The following is a 15,457-nucleotide window of genomic DNA, read 5'->3' as shown; positions in this document are numbered from 1 at the left end:
TGAGGGGAGATGAGGGATGGCCATGAGGTGGGAGGGGCAGCCATGAGGGGAGATTGTAAGGAGAGATGAGAGGTGGCCATGAGCGGAGATGAGGGGTGGCCATGGGGTGTGAGGGGCAGCCACGAGGGGAGGTTATGAGGGGAAATGACAGGTGGCCATGGGATGTGAGGGGTGGCCATATGGAGAGATGAAGGGCAGCCATGAGGGTTGAGGCATGACTGCCATGCAGTATAAGGAGCCACTATGTGGGGAGATTATGAGGGGAGGTGAGGAGTGGCAAAGAGGGTTGAGGGGCGGTGGCTATGAGCCGTGGCTATGGGGACATGAGGGGCAGATGTGTGGAGAGATGAAAGGTGACTGTGAGGGGTGAGGCATGATGGCCGTGGGGTGCAAGGGGCTGCTATGGGGGAAGATGGAGATAAGGGGTGGCCGTGAGGGGTAGCAGCCGTGAGGAGAAATGAAGGGTGGCCCTGGGGAGATGAGGGGCAGCAGCCATGCAGTGTGAGGGGCCAGCCTGTGGGGAGATGAGGAGTGGCCATGAGGGGTGGTTGTGGGGTGTGAGAGACAGCCATGGCTGCTAATAAGGCCAGGGGAAGGTGACTGACATTGCCTCCCTCTCAGGAACAGGGCTGAGGTGCCCCAGACATGACCCACTGACTCCCCCCAGAGCAGCTGGCTGTGGGGGTCCTGCTCATCACCAGCGCCAGTCTTCTCCCCTGGCTGCCACCCAGGCCTGGAGGGGTGGCAGGCCTCACATGGGGCTCTGCATCACTAGGCTGCCCAGCTGCCCAGGGAGGCCTCTGCCAGGGCTGGTGAGGTGTGCAGTGCCCTCCCGGACCCCACTCCTGGCTGCTTTGAAAGGCCTCTGCTCATGTGTTGCAGCAGCATGTCTCTGCACAGCAAGCTACCTCCTAACATGCGTGAGATCGCCTGGTGAGGGATTTCGTAGGCACCTGCCCTGATCTGCATGTGTAATAACGCCCTTTTCATTTTAACAGGTATTGAGGTGACTTAGAAATCCAAATCTGAGGGGCCTGGGAGGAAATTTAGGAGTGTTGCTGGAAGTAGATGTTGGCTCCTGTTTGGGTACTTTGGTGCTTTGGAGAAGATACCTTATTTTTACTGGACAAAATACATAGATACGTGTTGTTGAGCAATACTAGAGTCTTCATACAGACAAGGCAGGTTTCATTTTTATATGAGTGGATGATAACCCTTTCCTGTTCCAACAATTTACCTTGGACAACCGTAGTAAAATCCTGGCTGTATCATGTGTATTAGGTGGTAAAAATACACATTTTTTTAAGCTGGCTATAGGTTCAGTGTTTGTCTAGACTGGCTGACGCACATTAAAACAAATCGCCTTGCCTCTTGGAAAGGGGATTGCCCAAGAAGGCTGGTAGTGAGTGACCCTTCTGACAGAGGGAAAGGGTATCAGTGTTTTTTATCCTGAGGGGCATGAATTGGTGTTTGGTATTTGGGGGGGTCCCAATTAAAGCCCAGGTTGGCCGCAGCATTTGTACGTTAGCTTTGCCATAACATGCTGTAAAGGGACAAGCAGCAAGAGTGGGAATTTTTGTCATGGGGAGACCAGAAGCCACGGCTTTGATGGGGGGAATAGAGTGCCTGAAAACAGAAATAAACCATGAAAGGAGCATCACTGGTGTTGATTTAATTATTCCTTATTGCTAAACAGACTCGGTCAGACTGGTGAAGCTGCTCCAGAAGAAAAACCTCCGAAGTTTGCCAGCAAGCTGCAGCAGTGACCCGAGTTGGAGATCATGGTTACGTCTCCTCGAAATTAAGAGAAATTAGCGTTAGGGCCCGTTAAATGCAAACCGAGAGGCTCTAGCCATGGAGCTGGGACCCTGCCGGGTGTCTGTGCGTCAGCGGCGGGGTGAGGAGAGTGGAGTGATGGGGAGCCCCATCCCTGGGGCAGGACGATGCCAGGCGAAAAGCCCCAACGGCCAAAGCTTAAAATAAAATAAATAAAAAAAAAAAAAAAAAAAAAAGGCGCCTTTCAGGCCAATACAGCTTACTAAGCAACAAGAAATCGCATGAGCGCTGCCAGCCAGCGCGCCGGGCGTCTCCCCCGGCTCCGGCGCTTGGGTAAACAGCGGAGCCTCGGGGGCTGCGGGGAGTGGGGCCCTCCCCGCCCCGGCCCGCCGGGAGCCGGCCCGCATGGGGAGCGAGCCGGGAGGGAGCCGGAGGGATGCGCCCACCCTCCTAGTGCCTTCCCCCGCGGTGGGCAGGCATCGCCGGCATCCCCCGGGCCGCGGCGGCGCGGAGCAGCCCGCCGGGGCTGGGGGCCGGGCGGCGGGGGCGTGCATTTAAAGGGAGCTGCGGAGCCAATGAGCAGGAAGGGGCTGAGCATGTGGGGAGGTTGTTTACACCAGCCCGGCCCCGGGAGCTTTAACCCGGCCGGCGGCGAGGCGCGGAGCGGGGCTCCCCAGACGCTGTGAGTAGCGGGGCGGCGGCGCCGGGCATCCCCCAGGCGGTCCCCCTCCCTTCTCCTCTCTTCCCCGCCCGGCATCGCCGGGAAAAATGGGGAAAAAAGCCAACAGATAATAATGAAAAAAAAAACCCGCGCGCGGGAGCGGTGATTCCCGCCCGGCCGGGCCGCGCCTCCCCCGGCCCGGGCTCCTCCCCGCCCCGCCCGGCGGGGCTCCAGCCCGGGGCCGCCGCGTACGTGAGCCGGCCGCGGCGGGGACGGGGATTTCAAAACAAGCTGCGGCGGGGGAGGCGGGCGGGAGCCGCGCCGGAGGTAAGCGTTGAGCCGCGCCGGGCCCGCTCCCCCGCCGTGCGACCCTCCCTTTCCTCCGGGGGGGCAGCTGGCTCTGCCCTTCCCCTCCGGGGTCTACGTCGTCTCTCGGTGCGCGCACCCCCCTCCTTCAAGCTCTGCTTGCTGCACGCTCCCCTCGGTGCATGCCCTCCCGGGGCCTGCCTGGTACCTGCGCTCACTCCCGCTCTCCCCCCCTCCCCCGCCCGGTGCCTGCACACCCCTGTCCGGTGCCTGTGCTCCCCCCCCCCCCCTCCCCCGCCCGGTGCCTGCACACCCCTGTCCGGTGCCTGTGCTCCCCCCCCCCCTCCCCCGCCCGGTGCCTGCACACCCCTGTCCGGTGCCTGTGCTCCCCCCCCCCCTCCCCCGCCCGGTGCCTGCACACCCCTGTCCGGTGCCTGTGCTCCCCCCCCCCCCCTCCCCCGCCCGGTGCCTGCACACCCCTGTCCGGTGCCTGTGCTCCCCCCCCTCCCCCGCCCGGTGCCTGCACACCCCTGTCCGGTGCCTGTGCTCCCCCCCCCCTCCCCCGCCCGGTGCCTGCACACCCCTGTCCGGTGCCTGTGCTCCCCCCCCCCTCCCCCGCCCGGTGCCTGCACACCCCTGTCCGGTGCCTGTGCTCCCCCCCCCCTCCCCCGCCCGGTGCCTGCACACCCCTGTCCGGTGCCTGTGCTCCCCCCCCCCTCCCCCGCCCGGTGCCTGCACACCCCTGTCCGGTGCCTGTGCCCCCCCCCCCCTCCCCCGCCCGGTGCCTGCACACCCCTGTCCGGTGCCTGTGCTCCCCCCCCCCTCCCCCGCCCGGTGCCTGCACACCCCTGTCCGGTGCCTGTGCTCCCCCCCCCCTCCCCCGCCCGGTGCCTGCACACCCCTGTCCGGTGCCTGTGCTCCCCCCCCCCCTCCCCCGCCCGGTGCCTGCACACCCCTGTCCGGTGCCTGTGCTCCCCCCTCCCCCGCCCGGTGTATGCCCCGCCCCCCGGCTTGCCCGGTGCACACGTGCCCTGCCCGGTGCCGCCCTCCGCGGCAGGCCCGGGCACACGCCGCCTCCTCCTCCCCTGCCTCCGGCCCTGCCATCTTCCCCATGTGCCTGCACGGCCTCGGGCTCTGCACATGCATGCGCGCACACACACGCATGCTGTATGCATGCCCTGTCTCCATGCATCCTAGTCCCAGTGCTCACACAGCGGCTTGAAGTCACACTTCACCAGCACCGCTCCCAGAAAGCGGCGAACTCCCGCCCTTTCCTTCCTGGCTACCCTCACCGCCAGGGCTGCCGGCACGCACCGGCCTGCTGATGCCTGGGGAAGTCGCTTTGCCTACGTCGGCATTCCTGCCTGCATCAGAAGATACATTTTTAGCCAGGCGGGTGTCCTCTGAAAGCTTTTTCCTCCGGAATCGCCCAAAGGTGGAACGCTGGCATGGACGAGGGTCGGGGAGCCCTTCCCGGCGCTGCCAGCGGGGATACGGGGCAGCCCTGTGGTGACACGTCTGCGGGCATAACTCGAGCACAGAGCACTGAGGCGGGATTAGAAGGAAACTATTCGGGAAAGCGCCTGTTCTGTATTGCTGTCTGTGAGGGTTAGGTCACGGGTGGGTTGGCTCCATCTTGGGGTCAATAGAGCCTTGTTGTGTGCTTTTTTTTTTTTTTTTAATAAAGGCCCAACTTTGCAAACTGCTCCATGCAGATTATCTTGTTTCCCAGTCGTGATGGGTGTGGGCCCAAAGTGCAGTTTGTAAAGAGTTTTGGGATGAGAAGGGGCTTTTTGGAAACTGCAGGGTTTATTATCAGTTGTAGCAGCGTTTGGGGTCTCTTACAGGGCGGACTTTGCAGTCTAGGATGTTGATCCATGGCATGGAGGTGTGTGGCAGGAGTTTGGCCTGATTTGAGGGAACCTACTAGCGTTTAATCCTAAAAAAAAAAAAAAGTGTGGTGTGTTATTGCACATTTTCTGGGGAGGCGATTTGTGCCAGTGGTCCTGATACATGCAGGAGCTGCCTTTCTCCTGGCCAACCCTGGACAAACAGCAGCTGTGGTGAGCGCTGGGGCACCCTCTCCACTTTGCCACGGCCCCGCGACCTTCCCCTCTTGCTAAACGAACCGTTCCTCATTTGCCAAATGAGGCGCCTGCATTCCCAAAACCTCCACCCAGGCTTTGCTCTGCTGGGGGTGGCAGCGCCGGTAGGCACAAGGGCTGACGTTTTTCCCCGGCGAGAGCTGGAAGAACGCCGTCCAAAATACACGCCCGGCATTGAAGCAAGAAATAATTTGGGATCTGTGCTGGCTCTGACCCCTGCGGCGCGTGATCGCTAACAGCTGGGAGGGCTCCGGCAGCAGCGTGGCCTCTGGCTCCGCCTGCACTCCCAGCTCTTGCTCCTCTTCTTGCTTTGTGTTTTGGGGCATGGGGGGAAGGATTTTTCAGGATTGGTGTGTCACCCTTGGCTGTAGGCTGAGTGCTGGAATGGGATCCAGCATTCAAAGGTCTGCTGGAAGCAGATGTGGCTCCTAAAACTGGCTTTGGGGAGGGTTTTTCTTCCCCCTAGTTGCGGGAGTGCTGCTCTCCTCATTCCCACTTCCCCCCTGGACCTGAGGGGGGAAAGAAAGGGAAGGTGAAATAAAACCCCAGAGGAAATGAAAAGCAGCCTCCCACCCTTGGCACTGCCCTCCCGGCCCTCCCCGTGCCTGGCTGCTGGCCAAGCACTGCCTTGAAACCGTTGTGCACCAACTGCTGGGGAGTCGGCAGAGATCGGTGCCGTTTTCTATGCGGTGGTAGCACCGACATCGCTGCATTGACTCCCCGAGCCCTCGGAGAGGCAGCTCCCAAATCCCAGTGCCTGGGGTAACCAAAAGCATGGTTTTAAGGTGAAGCGGGAGGAAGTGTGGTCTGGTGGTTAATACCTGCAGCGGGGCAGATGAGCTTTGCTGCAGCTTTGCTCTCAGATTTGAGGTGAACTGCCATGTCCCTCCCACCAGCCCTTTTGGTCTCTTTTTGTATGAGTACTGTACCGGTATACAGGAGGTGTGGGAGCAGAGCTGCTTGGGCAGGCCACTTGTGTATGTCAGAAAACATGTTGCACTGTGGAAAAAAGGCATTATCAGAGAGGGCTCAGGAGCATCCCCTGGTGATGCCCGTACGCTGCAAAATTCCACCGTGTTCCTTGGGCAGGGCATGATTAGAGAGAAGCCGGGGAAGTGACTGTTCAGCCAGCTGCCACAGCCTCTTTGATCCTGCTCTGGAGGGAAGGCAGCGACAGTGGCAAAGTCCCCATGCACTGTAAAATGGGCAGCCCTGGCAGGAGGTGCTCTCCTTGGCACACCTCTATCCCTTTTGCATGCTGTCCCTCTCTTCCTGCTCTATTCTTTATGGCTTCTAAATAGCTGTTAATTTTCTACGTGGGGAGGGCAAAGTGAGCAGTGTGTAGAGTTATTCATAAAAGCACATGTAAATCCTGAGTGTCCTTTGAAGCAGGATGTGGTTTGCAGTAACCCTTCCTGGGACAGCTGGAGGTTGAGAGGAGCAGTGAGCTTCTCTTCCTCAGGAAACTCTTCTCATCTGAGATAGTGTGTAAAACAGCTGTGTAAACCAAAACAAACCAACAACAAAATAATGTCGCATCTGCAATTTAAACTCTGCTTTGTGACAGCTACCCTGTGCTGGGTGTGAGCACTCAGTGGCTCAGAGTTAATCCTCCCTGTTGCACAAGCGGTAACTTCTTGGAATGGGACTCTGTGGCCCAAGTTAATGCTTTGACAAACACCCGTGGCCCCCAGCTGGCCAGGTGATGGTCGCTGAGAAGCCCAGGCAGGGTGATGGAGGTGGTGGGTTTGTTATGGTACAAAAGCACTTTGCTTTTTATGGCGCACCCCAAGATGCAGGGCCACACCAAGCATCTTGGGTCCTCTACCTCCTCCCAAACCCCAGGCACCATCACCCTTTGGCCTCACTGCAGTGTGCGTCCTTGCTTCCCATGCTCCTTGGAGAGGGTGTTGTAGCAGAGGAGGCATTGAGAGGAGGATGAGACAGAGGAGGACAGCACATGCTGCTGGAGCTGTTGGATTTATCAGGGCTGGATGCATCAGCTGTCCCCATACCTCGGTGTCCCTTGCTTTTAAGGAAGCCTGTAAACACTTGTTTCTTTTAAAACGGCAGTAAAGTCTACAAACCCAGAGGAATGAGCCAGGCAAGCTGCTCTCTGGAGAGGCTTGTTAGCAGAGCTACACTAACACCAGGAAAACCTGTGTCGGATTTGGGGGGCAAAAATTAGTTGAAGATAGTTAGAACATTTTTATCTAAAACTGTTTCTCTAAATTCTTTTCTAACCAAGCAGGGCAGGAGGGTGCTCCTGTTTTGTTGCCAGACTGACCTGGGAGGGCTGGATGTGAGCTGCAAGCTTAGGGAAATATCTCCCAAAAGCTTGAGAGCTCCTGAAGAGGGGAGCATTGGCGTGCTGGCTGAGAAGGGGAGCTGGCTGTCACTGCCAGACAGCTTTCTTTCCCTGCCAGGGCAGGGGAGTTGCAGGACGGCGCTGGGCATGGGCCCAAGTCTAGAGGTCAGGGTTGAAAGGCACCGATGGCAGGTTTCAGCGTGACGGGAGGGAATAGCAGCAGTGGCCTCAGGAGCATGTGGCAGCTCGAGAGGGGAGCGTGGGCTCCAAGGGCTGTCCTGACTCTGTCTACGTTTCCTTTGGGCTGGCTCATCCCTGTTTTTTTCCAGAGGGGTTTAGAAATGACAGCAAAGACAAGAACTGCAGGGTCAGGGTAGCTCAGGCACACTGCTGTCCCCACATCCCCAGGGGGTCTTGTCACCTGGGGATGCTGGAGCAGCGGAGAGCAGCTTTCTCAGCTCCTGGGGTGGTGATGGGGGGAAGGCGCTGGTTGTACGTCATAGTCCTGCACCAGAGGTAACATCCCCGTGTCTTTCTTCCACAGCGTGTCCAAGATGGCGAGCGTGCTGTCCAGGCGTCTGGGGAAGCGCTCCCTGCTAGGCACCCGTGTTTCTGCCCCCAGTGCCTTGGCTGACGGCGTGCTGGTGGCCACCCAGATTCCCAGCTTGCAGACTGACCTTGGCCGGGCACCTGCCCACACGGCGCCACGAGAGGACGGATCTTGTGTGCTGTCAGCAGAGGAAAGCAGTCAGGTGCCCAGGTTCCCCAGCCCCAGCCGCTGGCAGCTCCGAGCCGGGCAGCAAGTGCGTAAGGAGGCTTTCTTGTGTCCTTGGCTGGTGGGATGTGCACTGGTTGGGGAGAAAACTCCTGGGGCTCTCCCAGTGTAAGGTGCAGTTGGGATTGGTAATTACAGAGTCATTAACGGGTGTTGGCATTGGTGCACTTGGCCCTGGCTGTGCCTGATGGGTTTGGACCATAGCAGCTCAAGCAGAGATCCACCTCCTCTGGGAGATGTCTCCAATCCCAGCCAAAAGTGGGTCTCCAGAGAAGAGGGTAAGATAACCTGACAGTTCCCTCCAGTGTTCTCCAACTGTCTGAGGCAAAGGGAGATGGTTTCTATTATACTTAGTGAGTCTCAGTGGACTTCTTTTCCATGAGCTTCTCCTGTCTCCCCGTAACCCATGTTTACATCTTCAGGGAGGTGGCAAGGACCCCCCACAGCTTAGCCACGATGGCGGTCAGCCTTGTGGCTCAGGCCTTGGAGCTTAACCTGCAGCAGCTTTTTGCTGCAGGTTTAAGGGTTGATGGTGTGGATGTATGTGGTGAAGAAGCTCTTAGGGAAAAGTAAGGTGTGATGGTTTGCCCAGAAAGGACATGTAGTCCTGCTGGACCCCACTGTTTCTTGTGCTCTGGGCTCCTGATTCTTAGGAGAGCCATGCCTTGGCCAGGATGCTGCCTGGAAAAGGGACAGCACTCGTTCCCGATCCCACCAGTATGGTTCCTGTTAATGCCTGGCCAAGCAGCACTGTCTGAGGAGAGCTGTGAGCTGCTGACGTAGAGCCCATTTCTTGGCTGCTACCTGCAGAACTGGGAAGTATTTTCTGGACAGAGGTTGTGAAATGAAGTGTAAATAAGGCGTCTGTTCAGTTTTCTGGCTCCTCCTGCCCCATGTTTATTAACTGCAGGATGGTGAGAGTTGTTTTCTCCTACGTGCTCCGCTGTGGAGGATTTTGCTTGCTTGCTTTGCTGCTGGGAATGGCATAAAAATAGTGATGGGTGCCTTCACCTCCCAGCAACAGCCAGGACCTGTGCCGGTGGCTGTGCAAGGCAGAAGGAGATGTTGGCTCCTCATGCTGTGTGGTTTGGCGGACAGCTGGTGTGGTTCACAGGGAAGCCTTGCTTCTCGTTTTTAGAAAACAGGGTCAGGGTCTTCTGTGTCTTGATCCTTGCACTGATCCCCTTAACTCTGGTCGTGCTGTAGGTGGCTTTTTCCACCCTGTGTTTCTCCCAGACACCCCACCTGAGATGGTCTTGCAGGCTTCTCCTCAGTCAGGGTATGGGTGCACGTGTCTGTCCTGTATTGGCTTCTTGGTATGGCACCTGTGGCACTTCCATGAAGAGATGTTCCTGTTACTATAAATAGTCGGAGGCATATGTAGCGTCTTTTGACACAGATACATTTCCATTAACAGAAATAGGTTCATGGGTGGTAGTGGTACAACACTGCCCATCAGGAGGAGTGTGAGACTCTGTGAAGGAGAAGGTGAGGTTTGCACATCTCCTTCCCCTGCCCGAAGGAGCTGGGATTGGAGGAGCCAAGGTGTGAATTCAGGATCCCTTCACCTAGGAAACTGCCATTCCCCCGTCCCCCTCTAGCTTTTAATTCTTTTATCTACACACTCTGCCAGGGTGTGCCATAAGCGTGGGAGTCCTTGCAACAGGATAGTGTGAGAACAAAACCAAATCAGACAAAATTCATTTGAGGAAAGTCCACCCAAATTACAACACTCAGAGAGGGGGCTGATACTGGCTCAGGAAATTTCTCAGCTTGGGATTGCTGGAGTTGGGGAGCTTGTGCCTGGGAAGAGCAGCTTCTGTGGTGGTGGGGTTGGGATGAACCCTGGCCACCCCTTGGTTTGCTGACAGCAGTCTGAAGTCCAGGCCCTTCAGGACAGGCTCTGCCTTTGTCCTAAAGTCCTCTGTGGCCCCCTCTGCTGCGGGAGGAGGGAGGATCCTTTGGTGGGCAAAGGCTTATGCTGCAGCAGAACATCCCCCAGGAGCAGCGGGGCAGTGGATGGCAACAACAAACCACCCCTTGTGCTGTTTTCAGGTCCTCATCACTTACAACGGGCAGGAGTGCACGGGCCTTGTGGAGCAGCACAATCCGCTGAGCGACAAGGTGAAGGTGCTGCTGCCGGAGCAGGGCTTGCAGGCGTGCTGGAGGGTGCAGGATGTGCGGCCGGCCATACTCCAGCCCCCTGCCCTGCCCACAGCCAGTGGTCCTGGCCCTGCTGAGGCACTGCAGAGATCTGTATCCAGCAGTATTGATGTACCAAAGAGGTTCGTGCCTTTGGCTGGGGGTATCTCATCTTGGGTGGGAGAAGGGTTCTTGGCATCTCTGGCGGCGCTTCCACTTGGTTTTACACCAGTGAAGAGGGCGGTGATGCTGGGGATATATCCGCTTTTCCAGTGTGGGATTATCCAGTGGGTGGTTAAATTTAGGATTAAGGGGATTTTTAATTTTTTTTCCCTCCAAATGAAGAGAAAACATCTTTCCCTGTGACTTAAAAATGACTCAGTCTACAGAGGGAGGCCATGAGGGTGAACCTGTGCTTGCTGCTGCAGGTTGTGCCGCCCTTTGGGTGCCTGGTGGCTCCTCGGGTCATACCTGGGCTGCTTCTCCGCTTTTTCCTCCATGTGTTTCACATCTCTCCCCTCATGGTGCAGGAAAGCCGATGCCGCTGTGGAGATGGACGAGATGGTGGCAGCCATGGTGCTGACGAGCCTCTCCTGCAGCCCTGTGGTGCAGAGCCCTCCTGCCAGCGAGAGTGGCATTCCCTGTGAGTGTGCATTTAAAAATACACACACACACACACACATATATATATAAAAGAAAAAACATCTGAAACAAAAGATGTGGAGAAATGTGCTGTGCCCTTTGGATCCCAGTACTGGGGCTCTTGCCAGCTGCATTCATTCTTTATGCCTGGTGCTGAATTGCTGCCAGCACAGGGACTGTGCTGGGTTGGAGGTGGGCGGGGAGTGGCACGAGGGTCGCAGCAGAGCCCACGGGTGCTGGCACCGGTTGGGGCTGAGCAGGCTGGGACGCTCCTAACAGTGTGGTGGGGGTAGCCCTGCTCTCCACAACTGTCCCAGGGGCCTGGGAGCCCCGCGAAGGAGTCCCGGGCAAGGGAGCACCGCCCGGTCGCTCCTTTTTTTAGAGGCAGTTTCATTCCTGAGGAGTCAAATGCAGCCGGAGGGATAAAAATAGCCACCCGGAGCCGTGGGAAATGTGCGTGCCCCAGTGCTGGCTGCTCACCGTGTGCCGGCTGTGCCGGCGGGATTGCACTGAGGCCAAGGAGGATGGGGAGGGGAAGAAAGGGATAAACGACCAATAATAGGGAGCTGGCGCTGAGCAAAGGTAAAAAGGCTTCACCATGCCAAGTTTTTTAAAAAAATAAATAGGCAAACTGTTGTCACGGGTTATTCAGCCTCAGGGCTGCCCTGGTGGGGTTTGGTTGGCCCTGAACTGATCATGGCAGCACGCGTGCCCTTCCCACAGCCTCACGGGCAGCGTGTGATCCCTGGAAAGAGAGTGGCGATGTCTCAGACAGCGGCAGCAGCACCACCAGCGGGCACTGGAGCGGGGGCAGCGACATCTCCACCCCTTCACCCCCCCACCCCGCTGGCAGCCCCAAGTACTCCAGTGAGGCCCTGAGCTCCCCCCAGGCAGACGATGGCTTTGAGACTGACTCTGACCCATTTCTCCTTGACGAACCTGCTCCGCGCAAGAGAAAGGTACTGTTGCTGTGGAGAGGGGGTCCCAGCACCAGTGGGGTGGCTTGAGCTGAGCTGCCTTCTGTGGAGGGGACGCTGCCGCCAGGCAGGGAGTTGACGGGCTGTCTCTCTGACAGAACTCTGTGAAGGTGATGTACAAGTGCCTGTGGCCAAGCTGCGGCAAGGTCCTGCGCTCCATTGTTGGTATCAAGCGGCACGTCAAGACCCAGCACCTCGGGTAAGATGAAGATTTCACCTCCTCAATCCCTGCCTGACGACTGAAGCAGGGTGCGCCCTGCCACTGCATAATTCATAATTCCTGCAGTGAATCCCCAGTTTCAGAAATACTGGCCTCTGTGCACTGAGCCTGGCAGTTCTCAGCCAAAGCAGTCTGTGTCACTGAAGCCACTAAGTTTCCCCACCTTCAGGGAGCCCAGGGCACTCTGGGAGGCGTGGGGGCCCTGTTTGGGCCTTGGGACTGCCCAGCTCAGGTGTGCATTTTGCACCAAGGGAGTTCAGGTTACACACAAGCCCTGGGCTCCTGGGCAGATGCAGAAAAGCACCAGCCCAGCGGGGTTTCGCAAGGGCTGGCAGCGTGAAAGCTGTGCCTGTGGCAGCACCTGGCTCTGGCTCAGCCGTCAAGTGCCAGCCCAGTGGCAGCTGCCCCTTTGGCAGTTTGCTTTGTCCTGCTCTCCTGTGAATTCCTCCCAAAATACAAAGTGGTGAGGGTGTGGGGATCAGCTTTGCTGTGCTCTCCTCCTGTGGCTCCATTGCACTCCTCCCCCCAAACTCGTGTTTTCTCGTGCTTTTGCCTGTGTTTTCCAGTATCTGTTTTTCTCCTTCTCCCTTGCAAACGTGAACGCTCTGGGAAAGGTGAGGACTGAAGGGTTGTGATGCAGTGGGCAGCGCTGGACTGCCATCCAGTGCCGGATAAACGCACTGGGAAAACAACAAAGCTTTGAGGGGCTGTTTCCTGCTGGGTGAACCGCAGGGCTTCGTCTTCAGCTTTGCTAAATGAACTCAATTAGAGATGAACAGGGGATTTTCAGTGGCACCCAGTCAATGTGCCAGCATTTTTTAAAGGCCCTGGAAGAGGTTTTGATCTTCCTTGGAAGTGCAAAGTGCTGCTGCAGAGGCAGTGGCCGTTGCTGATTGCAGCTGATGTGATGCTTTGGAGCCTGGGTGTGGAGCTGTTCTGCACAGGAGGGCAAGATCACTCTCCCCCAGGGCAGTCGGGGACTGCTCACTGACAGAAACGGGGTCGCCTTTTCACCGCTGTCCCCTTTTCCTCCCTGGTAGGGATGGTGCAGACTCCGACCAGCGGAAGCGGGAGGAGGATTTCTACTACACTGAAGTGCAGGTGAAGGAAGAGCCAGTGCCGGAGGCGGCCACAGCCACCAGCCCCACATCTGTGTCCGCTCCCATCATCATCCAGCAAGCCCTGGGGAAGCCAGAGGCACTACTGGTGGAGCAGCCAGCACTGGAGCCCGCCCTGGCCAGCAGTACCCTGAGCCAGTCTGCCCCCAGCTCCTTCTGGCACATCCAGGCTGATCACGCCTACCAGGTGAGCTGGTGGCATCTCCCGGGGACAAGTCGCCTCCAGAAATCTTGCTGAAGGGCAGGTTGTGATCCGGTTTGCTCAGCAAGTCCCCAGTGTGGCAGGGACGTTTCATTGCCACCCCTGCAGCGTGGAGAGGCTTTGGTGCTGGTGTAGAACTATCCCCTGCCTGGCTGCCCTTCAGCCCTCAAGCAACCAGTTCATTAATGCCGGGTTAAGGGGCTTGTGTGCTTCTGCTGCAGCTGTTCCCTGGCTGGGATGGAGCTGCTGGCCTCTGCTCCCCTGCAATTACCCTATGCTGGTATGCAACACACCCTTTTGCCTGAAGATAACACCGGGCTGGAATGCAGCCGCGCCAGATCCTGCACGTCTCTGCTGCACGCTCACCCTCACCGGGGGCATGAGCTTTTGAGGCACAGGAAGCCTGGGGACCTAGAGCGGTGGCCCCATGGGCAGCCTGGGCCAGTGGCCCTTGTCCCAGGGGCTGCTTGAGAGCAGAGCACTGTTCTGGAGCTGCAAGCTAGTTCAGGGACAAGGTGTACAGATCCATAAGCTGCATGTGTATCCATTCCCATCCCAGGGAACGGATGTGACATCATCTAAAAGCAGAAATCCTGCGTAAGGTGCAGAAGTATATGCATATAGACCAGGTCGGTGCATGTGGTTTGGTATTGCAACTGAAAGCAGCTGCAGGAGTGAAGAAGCTGCTGTGCCCTGGCAAAGGGTGACAGCTCATGTGCTGTGCCCCGTGTTAGCGGGATCTGGTGCTGGAGGAGGGGTTGCATGGGGATTTCCATCCCACCCCTGGCGCTTGCAGTTTGCAGGTACTCCAGGCTGGTCTGCTGGGGAGGTGAATGCCTGGGGGGGGGGGGCGCATGTGGGAATGGGGGCCCCCTGGGACTCATGCTGGCCCCCTTTTTTCCCCCCCCCCACAGGCGTTGCCCTCGATCCAAATTCCAGTGTCCCCTCACATCTTCACCAGCATCAGCTGGGCCACTGCCACCTCAACCCTCCCGTCCCTGTCACCGGTGAGTTTTGGGTGTTTCCCCTTCATCTTTTGGGGTGTAGGGTTGGGCTGGGAGCTAAGGGGACCTTGCTTCCACTTTCTCACTCTTCACTTTAAATGTTGGGATCTGTGGGCTGAGGGCACCCATGTCTCCTCCCACTGCCCCACTGCAGCACCTGAAGGCCATGCAGGAGGAGGACTGCATCCTCCCGCGTGCCCTTTGACACCCGATTTCCTGCAGGTGCGGAGCCGGTCGCTCAGCTTCAGTGAACCCCAGCCACCGACGCCAATGCTCAAGTCCCACCTGATCGTCGCCTCGCCGCCCAGGGTGTCCATCGGCACCAGGTGAGGGTCCTGCTGGCTGGAGGGGAGCAGAGGTGCATTCCATTGGCAAAAGGGGTGCCCTCCTGCATCTCCACTGAGATGCAGCAGGATGGTGTTTGGCCATGGTTACAGGGTCTTACCCTTAGATACGTGCCTGAAGCTCTGCAACAAGTGGGTAAATGTTACTTCTTGTTTTCTCCCTTTTTGCAGGAAAGTCCGTGGTGAAGCCAAAAAGTGCCGTAAGGTTTATGGCATTGAGCACCGGGACCAGTGGTGCACAGCCTGTCGGTGGAAAAAGGCTTGCCAGCGCTTCCTGGACTGAGTGCAGCACCACGGTGCCGCGTCCCTCCCCTGCTCCTGCCCGGGGAGCACTGGAGTCCCTCACTGCTGCAACCAGGGACCTTGGAGGTACCTCCTGTGACCCCAGAAGACACCTCCAGAGCTGCGTGTAAATTCTTCCTCCTGTATATTGTACATCTGCTGGGTTTGGTCTTTTTTTTTTTAAAAAAAAAACCCTTTTCCTTTTTTATTTTTTTTTAAACCTGAAGAATATCTCCCTTTGTATGGTAAAAGCTGGGGCTGGGAGGAAAGAAAGCTGGTTCCTCAGGGTTCAGGGGAGATAGTAGGCGATCTGAGGACCAAAGAGCTTCCTGCATTTCCCAGATCGGCCCTAAAATCTCCCAGACTGTCCTAGTGTGGCTGGGGTGAGGCGCTGAGGCAGCTTCCCATGTCCGTTGACTACCTAGAAAATGCAAATCCCTCGTATCCTTTAAGGGAGGGGGGTCAGTACCAGTTAGAGCTTTAAAAAAGAAAATGCTGTTGGGTTGCTGCAAGCGCAGGAGCGGTTCTTGGGGCAGGAGTCGGAGGTTTTTCTCCCTGCGTGGACATGGTCTTCGCTCATGTCACATATCACTGG

The 15,457-nt window shown here is 57.6% G+C and overlaps 1 protein-coding gene across 2 annotated transcripts; it reads left to right on the top strand.

The window, feature by feature from the left end:
- The first annotated feature begins 2,384 nt into the window (after window positions 1-2,384).
- Window positions 2,385-15,040, top strand: ZNF395 (zinc finger protein 395). Of its 2 annotated transcripts, none has more exons than XM_055714477.1 (10): window positions 2,385-2,458; window positions 7,701-7,959; window positions 9,987-10,216; window positions 10,604-10,716; window positions 11,439-11,674; window positions 11,791-11,891; window positions 12,953-13,217; window positions 14,147-14,239; window positions 14,459-14,562; window positions 14,752-15,040. In XM_055714477.1, the coding sequence occupies exons 2-10, from the start codon at window positions 7,711-7,713 to the stop codon at window positions 14,861-14,863; spliced, it is 1,503 nt and encodes a 500-aa protein (XP_055570452.1). In that variant the 5' UTR covers window positions 2,385-2,458; window positions 7,701-7,710; the 3' UTR covers window positions 14,864-15,040. The 2 variants fall into 2 exon arrangements, with proteins under 2 accessions (XP_055570452.1, XP_055570451.1); XM_055714476.1 differs by lacking the exon at window positions 2,385-2,458 and adding an exon at window positions 2,488-2,764.
- Window positions 15,041-15,457: the final 417 nt, after the last annotated feature.

Source organism: Falco cherrug, chromosome 6 (assembly GCF_023634085.1).
Source record: "Falco cherrug isolate bFalChe1 chromosome 6, bFalChe1.pri, whole genome shotgun sequence".
In the NCBI taxonomy this organism is placed as follows: Eukaryota; Metazoa; Chordata; class Aves; order Falconiformes; family Falconidae; genus Falco; species Falco cherrug.
Note: the sequence above shows the minus strand (reverse complement) of the source record. Positions and strands in the feature narration are given on the sequence as shown.

What these genes read in the sequence shown, in the direction of transcription:
- ZNF395 (XM_055714477.1), top strand. Translation starts at nt 7,711, where the DNA reads ATGGCGAGCGTGCTGTCCAGGCGTCTGGGGAAGCGCTCCCTGCTAGGC. An exon ending in AGTATTGATGTACCAAAGAG is followed by an intron (nt 10,217 to 10,603) that starts GTTCGTGCCTTT and finishes CTCATGGTGCAG; the next exon opens with GAAAGCCGATGCCGCTGTGG. An exon ending in GTCAAGACCCAGCACCTCGG is followed by an intron (nt 11,892 to 12,952) that starts GTAAGATGAAGA and finishes CCTCCCTGGTAG; the next exon opens with GGATGGTGCAGACTCCGACC.